This window comes from Apostichopus japonicus, chromosome 17, assembly GCF_037975245.1.
Source record: "Apostichopus japonicus isolate 1M-3 chromosome 17, ASM3797524v1, whole genome shotgun sequence".
NCBI classification, from domain to species: domain Eukaryota; kingdom Metazoa; phylum Echinodermata; class Holothuroidea; order Aspidochirotida; family Stichopodidae; genus Apostichopus; species Apostichopus japonicus.
Window position 1 is genome coordinate 5,772,492 of NC_092577.1, and position 17,509 is coordinate 5,790,000.

The 17,509-nt window shown below is 36.8% G+C and overlaps 2 protein-coding genes across 7 annotated transcripts in view; one reads left to right on the forward strand and one right to left on the reverse strand.

Moving 5' to 3' along the window:
* Positions 1-1,945: 1,945 nt before the first annotated feature.
* Positions 1,946-3,819, reverse strand: LOC139954826 (neuromedin-U receptor 2-like). Its single transcript, XM_071954789.1, has one exon. It carries the CDS (start codon positions 3,562-3,564, stop codon positions 2,452-2,454), a length of 1,113 nt encoding a protein of 370 aa, XP_071810890.1. The 5' UTR covers positions 3,565-3,819; the 3' UTR covers positions 1,946-2,451.
* Positions 3,820-7,101: 3,282 nt separating this feature from the next.
* Positions 7,102-17,509, forward strand: part of LOC139985247 (organic cation transporter protein-like) — an 18,834-nt gene continuing 8,426 nt past the window's right edge. The window contains exons 1-7 of one of the 6 annotated variants that reach the window (XM_071999522.1): positions 7,102-7,394; positions 12,659-13,081; positions 13,678-13,781; positions 14,406-14,560; positions 15,356-15,524; positions 16,875-17,007; positions 17,404-17,498. In XM_071999522.1, the coding sequence (XP_071855623.1) occupies positions 12,668-13,081; positions 13,678-13,781; positions 14,406-14,560; positions 15,356-15,524; positions 16,875-17,007; positions 17,404-17,498 (1,070 nt within the window). In that variant the 5' untranslated portion in view covers positions 7,102-7,394; positions 12,659-12,667. Of the gene's footprint in view, positions 7,395-7,446; positions 7,612-8,864; positions 9,098-10,030; positions 10,258-12,643; positions 13,082-13,677; positions 13,782-14,405; positions 14,561-15,355; positions 15,525-16,874; positions 17,008-17,403; positions 17,499-17,509 lie in introns of those variants that run through there. The other 5 variants (XM_071999520.1, XM_071999521.1, XM_071999518.1 and 2 more) reach the window with 5 other exon arrangements.

Here is a 17,509-nt window from a genome sequence, read left to right on the forward strand (position 1 = left end):
GACTCTCTATTGTTGATTTGAGCAATTGGATGTCACTCAAAGTTGCATGATTTTAGAAATTGCGACAGATGCTTTGCGATTGAGCACAATCACATTGACTTAGCGTGGTAGTCACTTTCTGGTTGGGAGTATTCGCTCCGACCGCGGTGGTTCCAGCTCGTGAACGTCTACGTTGGATCCAGGTATATTTAGATCAGTGGTACAGACTGAAGGTCGGCCTGAAAATACAACTGTTGTCGAGCCTTAATTAGCCATACATCTACTAACGTTAGGTTTAGCAAAACAGAGTTAGAAGTAAAAAAAAAAGGTAGGGCTTCCATTATACCACTGGTAACGTAACTCTCACAGTTTGCATATTGTTGTGGTGAGATAGAGCCAGTTTCGACGTCGGCTGACATTACACTTAATCAGTAATGATGCCTGCGAAGTACTACAAGTCTCCATTGGTACTTTCTCACTACAACTAACGACATTGTCGATATGTATTAACATTACAACCGCATCTTACAGCCTATTCAAGCGAACATAACAAGTCCAACTATAACGTTATGCTTACACTTAACAATAACCATGGACGACGAATTAACGTGTTGACAATGCACTCCAATGCACTGCAAGAATAATCATAGGTTTGCAACAAAAAATTAAAAGAAAAATGTTTTTTATGTAAATTGTTAATATTTTAAACGATTATTTCAGCCGACGAGGGAGAAAACAAATTATGCCTACCGCAAAAGTTGACGAAACGTGGCGGCATCGTTGTGCGAACTACAAAATCAGTGCCACACCTAACCGGATGTTGATGTAGCTGCGCTGAAAAATTACTGTAATTTTGCATGGGACTTGTGGGTTTGACAGCATGGGATGTTACTACGTATAATTTAGTGCATACGTACACACAAGTTCGTTAAATTGACAGAATACTATGATTTCAACTTTGGATAAAATGGTAAACGGAGATTTTCAATAAGCAAACATGGCAATTACTGATTACAGTTAAAACAATGTTAGAATAAAACATTTTATTGTATGACAATTAAGAGAAACTTTTTAAGTGCATGATATCAGAATGGAACGTCGGTGTATTATTAAACCTACATCTTACTGTCTTTGCGACGATTTACGATTACTAAAAGTTCATCTTTACAAAATATCAAATATAATCCTCAATCTATGAGGTTATGAGATGAAAATGATGTTGGTTTAATTTCATTTAACAGCAATATACAAGCAAACTAGACAAGAACATGAACATGCTTTAAACTGGAAATGTGAATCGAAATTGGTAGCCTAAAAAATGAGCCATCATATTAAAGCACATAAAAGACAACATAAAATTAACAATGACACTTAAAGAGAGCATAACTAAATAATTTGAATAAGGTAGTTATTTATTTAATGTTATAACCAGAATATGATTAGTCATAGGAAAATTTAAATAGAAAATGTGTCAATTTGAGAAATAAACGAAAACTAAACTATTTACATAAAGACCTATATATATATATATATATATATATATATATATATATATTTATATATATATACATATATATATTTGTGAATTTATATATATAGGGTGATCTGCATATTTCACTGTACATCAACATGGTTGCTGGGGTTTCCAACAATTGCATCATCTTCTAACACATCTTAAGTGTGCTTCCATTTCGCAGCGATGCGCAACATATAAGCTGCTCGTCGTATTTGCAATGGGCACGGGACTGGGGTCATGCAAACCAAGCTTTAGTAGTGTTGCAATTGCCGCTTGTGGTGTCATCTCGCCGACACGAGAATCGTTGCTGCCAATCTTATTAACGGCCTCTATTCCGTCCATCTTCCCGGTGTTTGAGTACAAACGTTAAGGAACTAACGCGTTTACAAATCGATGAGATATTGTCATACGAGAGGCAAAGGTAGTGGACACATTTTCTGATTTTTCTCTGTTCATCTGATCCCTTTCATCTTGATCAATATCAATTGACACTGCCACTGATATAACATATCAAGTGTTTTTGCTTATGTTTGTTGTCCTCGATAAAATGACGTCGTGTAATGATCTTTAATGATGTTTACATACATTCGTTTCCATGTGTCATCTTGTTCAAATTCTTCATTGACATTTCCACATTTCAGCTCTACACAAAGAATCTCACCCTGCTGAGGTTGTCGTTGGTAAAGGGTATTTCGCGAGACTGTCTTCTACACAGTGCGTTTTTTATCTTTGACATGAAAAATTAAAAAAAACTCTACAAAACCACTGGTTAATTGCTACTAATAAATTGAGTAACATATCAAAGTATTTCGTTTCTGTATTTTGTGTTCGAGCAAAAAACGTCACAGTAGAATAATATCAGATCTATACGTGCGTCTGATCCAAAAGAAGCCCACTTTTTCCCAAGTCATCAAACACTTGTCCGGTTTTTCCACTGTTCATAGAAGAAAATACTTTCACATATTCGAGGTCCTCGTTAATGATGTATTTTGCGAGACTGTCGTCTTTGCGGCGCTTTGTGCTTTGACACATCCAAAAGTCTGCAAAACCGCTGACCTGTACCGAGCATTCGTAACGCTGTATATAATGGGGTTTATTGCCGAGTTAATGTAAAGAAGTACCTGCAACGTCGTGAACAAGGGCACCAAGACGTTGTCATTGAATTGAAGCTGCAGTTCGAATAGATTAATAAATAGACTTAAAGTTATGAACAACTGGATAGGAGCATTGCAAAAGAAGTAAACGCTTCCATTTACAAGAATCATACGCGTGGCGGATGTCTGTGCATCTGCTTTCACTCTACTCTCAGACGATTTTTCACCGTACTTGGAATTCCCGACATGCGCACGTTTTGAGAGAAACAATATGACTTTACCATAACAGTAAATTGAGATGAACAAACACGTGTAGAAGACGACCAACTGTAGAACGTCGAAGATTGTACGATACCATGGTACAACAGCGGTACAGAGTCTAGCGGTGGGAGGATAATCGTCGAAGAAAGCAATGTCAGGATAGATGATGCAGTGAACTTGGTTCGTGAAGCGCTGAGGAAGTTGGAGCGCTATCACAGTGAAACTGAATGACCATGTTAGGATAAATATCTTGATAATGCGACTATTCGACGAGTTTTTCATGTGCCATAGTGGATGACAAATCGCCAAATAACGCTCCACAGAAACTGTAGTGACGATTATTAGAGATGCATAGTACAACATGTCGATTATTAAACCCACGAAACAACCGACTCCACCGAAGGCATCGTGAGTGAAATTGAAAGGAGTGATCAAATGCGTTACAAGCCGCTGGCTATACGCCAATGCCAGTACTGACGCATCCACTAGAGCCAGTTGGAATAAGTAGTAGTATAAAGTTGAATGCATCCATTTGGTTTTCGCGAATGTGAGCAAAAACGAGCAATTTGCCATTAGCCCAAAGCTAACGATTATGGGTAGAACAACGTAACCCACTATGCGATCAAGATTACTAGCCACAAAATTGTCTGTGATGAATTCCTGGGTGTAGTTGCTCCAATCCAGAGTATTATTTTCACATTCCGTGGTTGCCATTTTCAAATAATTATATTTTTTAACAAAGACACATACGGATGAAATTATCAGTCAAATGTGCTTTCTTCCCTGTAGCTATAGTGCGAGAATGCCGGAATATGTTCATGTCTATGTTGCTTTATACAATATTAACGCTTAAATGAGTTTGTGTCCACTGCCTACCATAACCTGCAGATTTCAACAATTTTCTTCTCTCAAATGTCAAGTGAAATTCAATTTTTTACTAATTGGCACTAGAAATGATGGTAAGATATAATGCCCGCATACAGAAACAATCCGATTGACCATTGATTGATTCTTAACAAATCTTAAATATATGAGTGCTTTACATCCGTCACGCATTTTTTCTCTTTATTACGGTACTGCATATGATGTTTGGTAGTCTAGAATATTGATAGCAGACCAAAAATTAACAGACATGAGATTTCTAGGGGTTGATTCATTACTTTTGGTAAAAGTAAGTTGGCCTGACGTTTCGAACCTAGCAGGATCTTTTTCAAAGGCTAAATGACAAGTAAAAGTAACAAGTAACAGTAAGGGACAAAACCACGCACAAAATACAGACAGGTTAATGAGCATGGTGAACACAAAGAGATGGATGAAAGGGATGATATATTGCTTTGGTAGATTTTTAACCTCTGTTTATATAATTGTATTTTTATTGCATTTGGGTTTTGTTTTTGTCTCGTTGGAAGGACGATAACGGAAGACTAAAAACAACAGAATACAGCAATTCCAAACAACTTTCGAAATTGTTGTAAGACTTTAATTATACATCACCATTCACTGACTGAATATTATATTACTGCATATTATAGCAGCCTGACACAATATTCCCACGAAACTCACTTGCTCAAACCTGAGTTAGTAATTAATATGATCATCATTTTTGTCCTAAATAAGTCTTGAAATGAATATTTTGCCTGGCTTGTTGTTGTTGTTGTTGTTGTTAATGTTAATTGAAATTCTCTTATTCAAGATCTCTTGATTAAACCTCTAGCAATTTGCTGCCAAATATTCACTGGTATGTGACATGTGCTGTGGCCGAGTGGATAAAAGCGGTGGTGTTTAGTTTAATTTAGTTTAGTTCAGTTTAGTTTAGTTTAGTTTAGTTTAGTTTAGTTTAGTCTAGTCTAGTCCAGTCCAGTCCAGTCCAGTCCAGTTCAGCTCAGTTCAGTTCAGTTCAGTTCAGTTCAGTTCAGTTCAGTTCAGTTCAGTTCAGTTCAGTTCAGTTCTATTCAGTTCAGTTCAGTTCAGTTCAGTACAGTACAGTTCAGTTCAGTAGGGAAAAAAATGAGTTCAATGACCTCAGGTACAACTACTATTAAAAAACATGAAAAAGTCAATGAAGGATAAATTGTCAAAACCATACACCAATCTTGAAAACCTGAATCAAGTCCCCACGTAACCTCCTAAGCTCCAGAGTGGTGAGATTCAACAGTTGTAACCGCCTTTAATTTAATAAGAAACGCTCTTTAAGGAAGTAATCATCCTAGCAGCGCTCCTCTGGACTTTTCGAGTACTTTCTTATCCTTAGCAAAATATGGGTTCCGAGCCTGCACAGCATACTCCACATGGGTAAGCGGTGATGAGGAAGCAATGAAGCAATGAGGCTTAGCAATCGGGAGGTCCCGGGATCGATACCCGGTTGGGTCATAAAAAGTTGGGCTTTTCAATCCAAGAGCAATCTACGGCTCTCCCATCTAACAATGCTTTCTAATTGAAAAGATTCCAACTTTGAGTTAAAGAATGTTGAATTGGAAGCCACTTGACGTGTAAGTTGTAATCCATAGGCCCTTGCGGGTTTCTCTCACATTTGGGTTCGCTTAAGCGTCGTAAAAATAACTGCTGATTATTATTATTATTACTATTATGTACACTTCAACATGTGAAAGCGCCCGCCATGCAGTTACCATGGCCAGCTACCTCAACAATATTCTGTTTACCATATAGGTTTACAGCCAACTCGTTGGTAATGCTATAGAGCGAGCATAATTCGAGAGTAGCCCAAGCCTTCGACAGTATAGTACAGAGACACATGTGTGTATAGTTTTCAGTTAATTTCCCTATCATTATCAATATCTCACATTATTCCAACCTTCGAATCATTGTGGAATGTTTTGCCCATGCACTGAGTGCCCAAAACACAAAGTCAACTGTTATTCCTTGTTACTTTTTTCGTTCATTTCATTTCGTTTATTTATTTCCAGCAAGTAAAATCTTCATCTACGGTATGAGTTTGAAAGTGAACATTACATATTCTGCGAATGACCTTTCTTCTGCTCTAAAATTAATGGAGACAAATTAGACTTGTCAATATTTCCCCTAATACTTCAACTTATTCAGCATATACGTTAGCATAGAAAATGAGGTTTTCAGTTAACTCCTTGCTAATGCTATATAATGATGTCATAAGTTGGCAGTTGTGCAGTAACGAGATATGATGTAGTTTTAATTAATTTCCTATATCATGAGCCAATATCTCTCATTACCGAACCTGTCAAAAGCGTTTTACGAATGACTCTAATGATTTCGACGTCATCAATCAATTATAACGGACTTTCTGCGTTAAAAATAAATAAATAAATAAACAGAAAGTCTCAATGAAACCCAACATGTCAATTGAATTTAGCATTCAACAAGCAATAAAGATGCATAATCATATTCGTTACCGCCAGCATCTTATGCCGTTGTTTACCTCCAGCTGTCATTCAGTGCACCCAGCGACGTGAAGCCCAATATACCATAACTGATTGAAAAGGGTTAAAGCAACAGAGCTAGGTGAACCTCACATTGCGTCTATACCCACGAAATATTGTTTTATCTTATCATCAACATCTAAATCCATCTTTTAATTTCTATATGTACCTCCGTACTCCCAGTCACGTGAAGCTCAATTTCAAAAGTGAGTAGAGAAGGGACTGGCCATTGTTTTAGCAAAAGTGCCAAGGTGAACCTCACAAGGTCTACCCACAAATTATTTTTTCCTACATTTAACATATAATTCCATTCTTTACCTCACACGTGTACCTCCGTGCACCCAGTGACGTGAAACTCAGTATCAAAAGTAATTTTGAAAAGGGCTTGAACCTTGTTGTAGAAAGCGAGCAATGTGAATCTAATTATGTCTCCACACAACAAATTATTTTACCTTGTATTCAACATCTAAGTCCCTTCTTCACCCTCTCTCTGTACCCCTATGCATCCTAATGATGTGATGCTCGATACCAAGGGGGCTTGGCCATTGTTTTAACAAAAGTACAAGGTGAACCTCACAAGGTCTACCCACAAAAGTTCAGTTTCTCTTCTTTTTATATATATTTTTTTTTATTTCTTTGCAATCGCAAAATGAATCAGCACGGTATTTATCAGTAAAGCTACCAGCTTCTGCTATGAAGATGGCCACGGTATGCATTGCGTGCGTGTGTGGGGGTTTGCGCGTGTGTGCATGAGTAAGCAAACCCAAAATCATTAAACCATAGATAGACTATACTGCATTCACCATGGCTAGCTTTTAATCTTTTGTATGTAGAAATGTTACTGGTAAGTTATCGGCTGTTTTCGCTATTAGTAAAATCTCAAACGTGAGTTCTCGGTTGCTATTATCTCCTCCTGGGTGGAATATAGCGTGGTCGACGTGTTTGTGAAGCAGCACTCTAGATAGTACCGCAAGAGTATCTATGTCTGAATTTATCTTGCGCATGATACACAGTAGTAAACAATAAAAACTCTTTTGTTTCAGGGAGCTCATCTTTTTCGTGTTGGGGAACTTCATTCCGAAGCGGCCATGTTCATAATCTGGCAAGAGGGCCCCGAAACTTCATTCTAAGGTACCGTATGCTAAATGAGTTTACTGTGCGTTTTGGGCACTCAGTGGTCAAAACATTTCACAACGAATTGGAGTGAACTATGTAGCTTCGTCTATTAGAATCAATTGTTAAATGGATTGGCAGCGGAACTGATTTGTTATAAAAAATTGCGTAAAGAAAGACGTACGTTTATTGCGTACGATGCGTATCAGTGACGAAGCCTATGATTGGGTAGCATGTGAGTATTACACCAATATAACGTTGGCTATGTTAGCAAAGGACGCTGCAACTTGGTGTATACCTGTAAGTCAGTAACGAGAGACAATGCCAATGCTATAACAATGTTGGCGTCGACTTTTGAAAAAGTTAGAATTGTGAGTCATATAGGCTAGATCAGTAAAAAACAAAGTAACATGAGCATGTCGCAGCAATATGATCTATGTACTGAAAGTTTTTTTTTTTTTTTTTTTCGACACATGTTTCAACTTATTTCTAGCTAATATGAATTCTTGCTCCAAATTTCTCTGACACCGGCGCGCTTCCATTAAGAATCAATTCTTGCCGTGTGCGTGCGACCTGCACTGACATAAACACGTGATTTGTATTATTGTTTCGAAACTCGTTATACCCTACAGAATTTCATGAACCGGCCCAATATAAGACCACCAATAGCGAGAACTGACTACACGTATATCAGGATTTTGTGTACGACATTTTTACTTTTTATATAGAGGGCAATATACATTTCATTTCATAGTGAAACCATGCAAGCTAGTCAATAACGTCGCAAAAGAGGCCTCTTGTTTTACGGTGGTGCAATAAGGGTAACGAATTTATCAGTAACTCCAATTTTTAACTGGTTGCTGTATCAATGAGGCTTAGCAATCGGAAGGTTCCGGGTTCGAATCGATACCCGGTCGGTCGGGTCATCGTAAGGTGGGTTTTTATCCAATGAAGTAATCTATGGTTTTACCATGTGAAATAACTTTCTAAACTGCAAAGATTCCAAATTTGATTGAAAATGTTAAAGTGGAAGCCACCCGAATCCACAAGGCCTTGCTGGTCTCTCCTACATTTGTGGTCGCTTAAGCGTCGTAAAAAGGACTACTAACTATTATTATTATTATTGTTATTATAATTATTATTATTATTATGACACAGCCTACTAGGACCTGAACTACCAGGAATTATTTCTGGTAAGATATCCCTATCCATATCATAATTATTAATTATTACATAAAATATCATAATTACGATAATTAATATTAAGTTATAATCATATCATTACAAACGATCGTCCCTCGCGGTACGACCCTCAGCTTAGTTGATCCTGTTTACAATCTCTTTCTTTGTTTTAATGACCGATCTTACAATATGAATAAACTACTTTAAAACTTGTGAGTTATATAAGCTGTTTATCTCTATTCCCTATGCGATCCAAGTCATGACCCAAGTCAAATTTGTTTCATTTCATTGGGAGGTTGGAGCCCACAATTGGCATGCTGATTCGTTCAGTGTGGAGTCGTTATTGGTGGCCTTGTTTTCACTGTATCATTCAAACACATTTGAAGCATGTTGCTGATACAGAAGAAGGCATAACTTTAGATTATTTCATCAGCTATTCATAGAAATAAACCAGTTTTCATTTCCCTTGGAGTTAACAAACTTAGTTTGTATCACTATTTGCTGGTGTGCGGGTATTTGTGTAAGAATATTCGTGTATGGTAGGTATACATTTCAATACTTCATATATATACCTTTCAAGCAAAACATTGTTTACAAATGACCTTGATCTTCGGGAATCTAAAAGCATATGCCATTGTTGATTTACTCGTCACTTGTAATATAGGATATAAGACATGTTAAGGCCATGTATATTTGAACAGCTGTATTATAATACGTAGAAAATACACACAACAGCTCTCTAGATTGAGCAAAGTGAAAGTCCTGATATATTTCAATTCTGTGCCGTATATGGCAAGCCATATGTGCAATAATTCGATAAACTGAGTTTATCGCCGTTAAACTCAGTTTATCGAGCGAAAAGCAGGGTTACCTCGATAAACTAAAGATTATCGGCGATAAACCGAGTTTATCAAATGGAAACTATGTTTTTCGCTCGATAAACTAAGTTTATCGATAATATCTGTTTATCGATAAACTCAGTTTATCGATAAACTGAGTTTATCGAGTTGGATATGGCACGCCACATGTGGAATAACTCGATAAACCGAGTTTATCGCCGTTAACTCTGCTTTTCGATCGATAAACTAAGTTTATCGCGAAAAACACGGTCATCCAGTCGATAAACTCAGTTTATCGATCGAAAAACAGAGTTTAACGGCGATACACTCGGTTTATCGAATTATTGCACATATGGCTTGCCATACACGTATACAGAGAATCAGTGACAGGTTAACTTGAGTAATAGATAAGAGGTTATAACAGTATAATGTCACTTATAATTGGATTGTCTAGGGATAGATTATATTAAATTAACATGCTGGCAACTTATACCAGTTAAAAAATGGACACCTGTTCGGGGGGGTTTATCGAATATTGGGATATAAACTTGATCTTAGCCCGCACAGACTTCTTCCGTGGCCTGCTGTTCGTGTTTATCAGGTACAAATATATATAGCCTATACAGATACAGCAATGCCTTGTTAGAGGAAAATGTGTTCTTCGAGTCAATAGTCAACTGCCGCAATAAATTGCTATAAAACTTGTGCTCGTAACTGTAAGCATAGGAGCTTGAAGCAAGCAAGTTTCGTGCTGTATACCCGATTGACCTTTGACCTATTGGATAGTACTCCTCCATTGTGCGGTAACTCCAACCTAGTTTGTTTTAAAGCAACATTAACATTTGTGGTTCTCTTTAACAGTGAGTACTAAGTTAAAAATATTGGCCAGAACTTATCATATCCCACAGGTAGAAAACAGATATAAATCTCAACTTATACTCAATTTACATTCAATATACAATAAAACTCAATTTATACTAGAAATTATCCATATTGAAGATATCACAGCTAAAAATTCGCAGTCAGAGTTACCATGCAGAACAACAGATTTGTAATATTTTTGTTAGAGTTTACATGAACGCATAACAAGCTTTTTTTATATTTTAGCTAACTATTTTGTAAGTTCCATTAATTTTTTTTACGCAACATGAAGCGCCATTACAAACCTACATATTTAGTTTCCTTGGTGTAAATGTTAAATGTTCAATTGTGAACTGAATTTACCATATTAACTTACATTTGACTATTTTAGACCAATTAATATGATTTATATATAGCAGTGTCGCTGGCGGCTTGAGTCAAACGCACGAGACGAGCTTATAAGACTTGGGTTGATATGCAGATAGATGATTTGTCACGTGACTTGACTTGACGATAAAAACAAGTGACTTGTGGTTTGACTTGAAAACATCACAAGCATTCAAGTTATCCAGTCAAGTTCTACTCTTGATGTGTTTAATTAACACGTCTTCCTGTTAAAGAATGATCTATAAATCATTGTTCCAAGTAGTACTTACTCGCCCTCCTATAAGTCCATTACAAAATGAAATCAAATGTTTCAGTTACTAATGATAACTAATGGCGTGCCATAGATTCGTTGCTCCTTTTTTCTGTTCGAGAAAGGAAACTTGCAATTCCGTTTCGTTTATAGAATATTGGGTAAACTAATCAGTTTTTTGATAGTATCACTAAAAAGGATACTACTTTCTGTTCATTTTTTCTTTTTCTTGGAAGGTTTGAATAAAAAAAATAGAACAATTTTTGTTAAGCAGAAATATCCATATAACTTCCGCTTAGCAGCGACCGTCTGTTATCTGTGTTTCTGCACAAACTTATAGGTTTATTTTAAAGCACCGTTACTCTGAGGAAGTATAATGTAGAATATGAGGAATTTAGATCTTCTATTAATTATAATTGTAAGATTCTTCCTTTGTTTGTAATTTTATTCCTCTATTTGAAAGCTTGTAAATAGTATATTTTCTTCTTCTTCTTTGTGACAATTATACATGCAATCGCAATCAAAAACATGATGGAGATAAGAAACAAATAAAAAAAAACAACTAAATAACATATTTAAGTAATTATTACATGCCTAATTAAAAAAACAACCCAACCGAAACACCGAAACCGAATGTCGTGTTAGTTTGTAAGCATATTTCATAAGATATAAGAGTTTCAGAAAAGATGTAACCGAAGCTAACATTATACGGTTCCCAAACTCGTGAAGCTGCGCTCTGTTGAGTGAGGCGGCTATACCAGCAAATAACACAATAGTTCCTATAGACGACACACCTCACTGCGTTTGTACTTCACAGCGTGCTTGCCAATTAACCATCCAGTCTATTTTGGGGATTGGAAGTCAACTCGAATTAGGTCCTCTATATGGCAGAACGAGTTTCATAATATGATCTTCTTCTAACACATTTCGTCATAACTAAGTGCGCAAGGCACTTTATCTCCATTGCCTCTGTTAGTCACCCAGTTGTAATGCATGGCAGGGGCGTCGGAGCCGGTACGGCAGGTCCGGCGAACGCCGGGCCAATATTCACGGCGCAAACAGAAAACAAGAAAAGAAAACAAAAGTAGGACTAAGAAAACAAAATGGTAAAAAATTAAGAATTAGAATGAAACAAGCAAGTAGGCTAAATGTGACTACTCTGGCATGGCAGGGGTCTTGTTTTCAAACTCGTGAAGTGCCATTTTCTGCAATCTGGGAGGCATTTTTTCAAAATTTTCTTCATTACGCTACGCGCCAACCATGGTGGCACGTAGCGTAGTTTGACCTACCAAACGTCCCCCCGATAATTATGATAGATGGCCACACGCTGATCTGCCGTACCAATCCCAAATAGCTTCCGACGCCCCTGCATGGGTAACTTGTAAATATAAATGAGTGCGCCGCTTGGTAGCTGCAACCATGGGAGTTATATCCGTAACAACTCCCTGCTGCAATTGCCTATGGAAATTCCCCAATGCAGGGGACACGTAGATATGGTGCACTCAGTGTATTGCCCCAAGAGGGATGGTTTGAATTATTCACACCTTGGTGTGTGGGTGTGACAAGACTAGTGACCAATGACCAGGGATTAACTTGTAAATTCAAAACAAGATTTTAAGCCTTAAAACTCTTTCCTCCTTGTTCGTTGTTTTCTTCTTATTTTAATTATACTGTAATGTTCAATTATTTCACTATATTGATGCTAAGTTTTATATATTTCTCATCGTGATTTGCTTTTCCTTTTAAAGTTTGAAACGTTTAAGACAGTTACCATGGCACAGATGGCTACATTTGATGACGTACTTGAGGTCACAGGGAGGATTGGTTGGTTTCAAATAAGAAGCTTCATTTTCCTGCTCATCACTCATCTCATCGGTAGCTGGGTGGTATTTGCCCTGGTGTTCATAGGCGGCACCAATGACCATTGGTGTACCGTCGGACAATTGGAACAGGAAGATTGCATGGAGTTGAATATGACGTCATCAGATTGTGATCAACTCAAGCGAGATTTGACTACTTCCGGTCTCAGTGAAGGCGATGCAAAATGTATGAAGTATAACATATCGGGTAATGACGTAGTATCTGCGCTTGCGCAACTTGAAGATGTGACAAAACCTGACGTCATTCCGTGCGACGACGGTTGGACGTACGACCGCAGCATGTACGGGATAACAGTTACCGAGGAGGTAATTACTTACTTGCATAATTATGGCGTAAACATAAGAGATGTATGTTCTGTGAGAAGATAAATATATATATATATATATATATATATATATATATATATATATATATATATGCGTGTGTGTGTGTGTGCGTGTGTGTGTGTGTGTGTGTGAATTACGGAGAATAAAAATATAAATAAATAAATCAGCCAATGTATAGTTTTTGCAGGCATTCTGTGGAATGATATTATTGCCCGGTAAGTAGGTCTACGCACAAGGCTGGGCTAATAGTGACTATATCTTTTGTGGGGGTTGAAAGGGGCTGCCCCTACCCCCCCCCTCCCCCACACACACCCCTGGGTTCCTCTCCCCTGGATTTGCGCCTACTCTTTGTCTTTCACAAGCTGCATGCAGTTAGCTACAGTATTGCACATAATTTATTTTCTGCACCGAGTTAAATATTTCGTGGTGATATTCTTGTTATATATCAATGGAAATTCAGCCCCTATTGTGTGTTTGAAAACGGAATATCTCGATTTTAGTTTAATTTTTTTTATAATTTTTTTAATTGTATTTGTCATTTCATGTGATATATCTATTGTTCCCTCTCCCAACAGTGGAACTTAGTTTGCGATTACTCCACTATCCCGAATATACTCATGTCTACTTTCTTTGGTGGCATTCTCCTGGGGTGCCTGGTATTTGGATATCTAGCAGACAGGTTGGTAATTTGATGTAAACTTAAGTTTATTAATGTGTGTTTAGGGAATGACTTTCGACTCCATTTGTCTTTGAATAAACAGATGTAACATATTAGATTGTTCACTCATTAAACATTGCAACATTAATTTCGTAACTCAAGTCATCCTTTAATTACCGGCATATCATTTGACAATGTAATTGATGGCAATTAGATAACAGCCTTAAGATCATATTTTAGTTCTGTCATTTCTTGCAAGAATTGTGGGCGGCTAGTTTGAAATTGACTGTTATATATAGCCTATAAATCTTTATCGCAGTTTATTGTCAAAAAAAGAAAGAAAAAAGAGTAAAACAAAAAGAAAATCGAGCGTTGAAGTCCAAATTTCATTTCTGATATAATAATTTGCTTCATACTTCCTGTATAGGAATATGAAACAATGAAGGGATGTTATTAAAGGGCAAATCACCCCCAAAAATCAAAACTGAAAAAGAACGAGAGTAGTATCGACATGAGACGAGATACAAACAATTAAAACATAAACTACAGTCAATATCTAATGTATATCACAATATTCTGCCAGTCCGTAACGTCGATAATGATATGTAAATATATGTTAATGATATGTAAATCTGTTCTTCCCAGGATAGGACGCTATCGTGTATTCTGTATATGTATTATCGGAGCTGCGCTGTGTTCCCTTCTGTCTGCACTGTCACCACATGTGCTTGTGTTTGGAAGTTTACGGTTTATGCTTGGTTTCTTCATGTACGGTTCTGCTCTAGTGACATTTGTGATAGGTAAACGTTCTTCACAGTGGTATATATAGGCCTATTTAGTATATGTAGAGTAACATGATAAATACAAATAATTAATATGATATTTAATAATTTTAACACAAAATATCAAGAAAACGCGATGGTGTCCGAATCACTAATTATTCAAACTTTATGAAATAATTCTCTTTCCTAGGTTCAATAAACAACAATACATGAATCTATATTTATACGTTTTCACGGATCATTTGAAAAATAAGGCTTAGTGTGATTCATGGTTTGGGTAAATTCAAGATTTCTCTAGAACAAAATTCATGTTTTGAAGTGCTTTAGAACCCCGGTGTTCAAAACTGGAACAATTTTGAACCTAAATTACAAATTAGTCCTACAAACACAATTTTGGAAATTAAGCACCCTTATTGATGTAACAAGTGTCTCCAGCGTGAGGCGATAAAGCATCTCAACGTAATATGTGTTTAAAGTTATATCCTTTAAGAATATATATATATATATATATATATATATATATATATATATATATATATATATAAATGAAAATCGTAATGAGTTGGAAAATCAAGAACAGTGAAAAGACTTTCAGCCTCCACCGGGATTCGAACCACGGGCCTCCCCGTATATATATATATATATATATATATATATATATATATATATATATATATATATATATATATATATATATATATATATATATATATATATATATATACCAATGTTGAAGTCTGAGTTGTAACGAAATTGTCAATGTGTTGCAATAATTTTTGTTGTTTGTTTTTTTTTTCATTTACGTTACCAAAGCAACCGAGTTGGTCCTACCTGATAAGCGAGTATATCTTGGTACAGGAGTGTGGTATTGCTTCGCCCTGGGACAAGTACTTTTACCAGGTTTAGCCATTCTTATACCAAACTGGCGACATCTAATTATTGTAACAACGATGCCTTTTCTTCTGCTTGTTCCTGCTTTTTGGTAAGAGCACAAAATAATTTTAAGTTTTTCCTACATAGAATGAAACATATAACCTTTGATTTATTTTATCATAGTTCGTCCAATAATAGGTTAAGTACCCTTTTGTGAGTTGCTCTCTCCACCTCTCTCTCTCTCTATCTCTCTTTTGTTCAAATTATTATCATGAAAGGTCATCCACGAACCGGGTTGGGCCTGAATAGATGAAAGATTTGAAATAAGAATGAACGAATGCACGAATGAATGAATGATTGATTGAATGGATGGATGAATCAATCGATCAATCAATCAATCAATGGATGAATGGTAAGATCAATGGATGAGTGAATGAAAACATACGAATAATGCAATGAGTTTAGCGATCGAAAGAACGAACGAACGAACGAACGAATGAACAAATGAACGAATGAAAAAATCAACGATTGAACAATGAACGAATGAACGAACGAACACACGAACGAACGAACTAACGAATGGACGAATGAAAGAACGAACGAACGAACGAAAGAATGAACAAATGAACGAATGAACGAACAAACGAATGAACGAATAAACGAATGAATGAACGAACGAACGAATGAACAAATGAACGAACGAACGAATAAACGAATGAACGAATGAATGAACGAACGAACGAATGAACGAATAAACGAATGAATGAACGAACGAACGAATAAACGAATGAACGAATAAACGAATGAATGAACGAACGAATGAACGAACGAACGAATAAACGAATGAACAAATAAACCAATGAATGAACGAACGAATGAACGAACGAACGAACAAACGAATAAACGGATAAACGAATGAATGAACGAACGAATGAACGAATAAACGAATGAATGAACGAACGAACGAATGAACCAATGAATGAACGAACGAACAAACGAATTGATGGATGAATGAACAAACGAACGAACGAATTGATGGACGGATGGACGGTCGGACGAAAGAAATGAATGAATGAACAAAACGAACGGACAGACGGACGGATGAACGGATAGACAAATATATTAGGTTCGGTGTTAACTAGAGGCCCAGAGGAAGTACACGTGGTAATGACCAATGTTCCTTTTCAATGTGATCTACTTTAAAGACAAAGGAAGTCATTATTGTTGAGCAGCTTGCTAATATCGCTAACTTGACAACAATTCATGAAACTGTATATCTTCATGGTACAAAGTGCCACAATGAGGTGTAGCTTTGTACCAGACAGAATGGGGAATATTCCCAGCAATTTGATTGGACGATAAACTTCAGCCAATGGAGATCCATTTCAAATCGGAATATTTTCTTCTAATGTGGGAAAGGGCGTCAATTATTAATATCATTTCATTGTTGAATTAACAGGTTTCTGACCGAATCTCCAAGATGGTTGGTGGCAGATGAGAACTTTGAGGAAGCTGAAAAAGTGATTCAAGAAATTGCAAAAGTCAACAAGAAGGAGATCCCTCATAATCTGTTAACAAAACTAAGGGAAGAGGTAAATAGGTCTTCTCCTATATTGTTTTTCTTTAGAGGCGCCGAAAGAGAGGGTCAATCGGGGAGGGGGTCCGCACAAACTTTGATGGACTGAGGAACACGCTATACTTTGATTGAACTGGGGGAAAACATAAACGTTCCATCTCAATTTTCTGTAAAGTTGATTCTCTATATGCGTTCCGAAATTTTCATGCATGCAATAGGGCACTTTTTAATGACTTCCAGGTAGGGGTGAGGGGTGTCCGAGAGTCCTCATTAAAATGGTGTTCAGCGCCCTATTTGTCCACCCTTACTTTCCCGGTTTTCACTCCTCCCGACGTCACCTTTTCTGTCCTATACCAACTGCCTAAAAACTGTCTCAACAATTTCCCCAAGTCTCTGCCTTTTTTCTACACAGTATGTAAAGGCGCAAGCTGACGAGCAAACCACATTTCGCAACTTAATACGGAACCCTGTACTGATGGTGTATTTCATCTGCCTACTGTACATATGGTAAGTTTTAC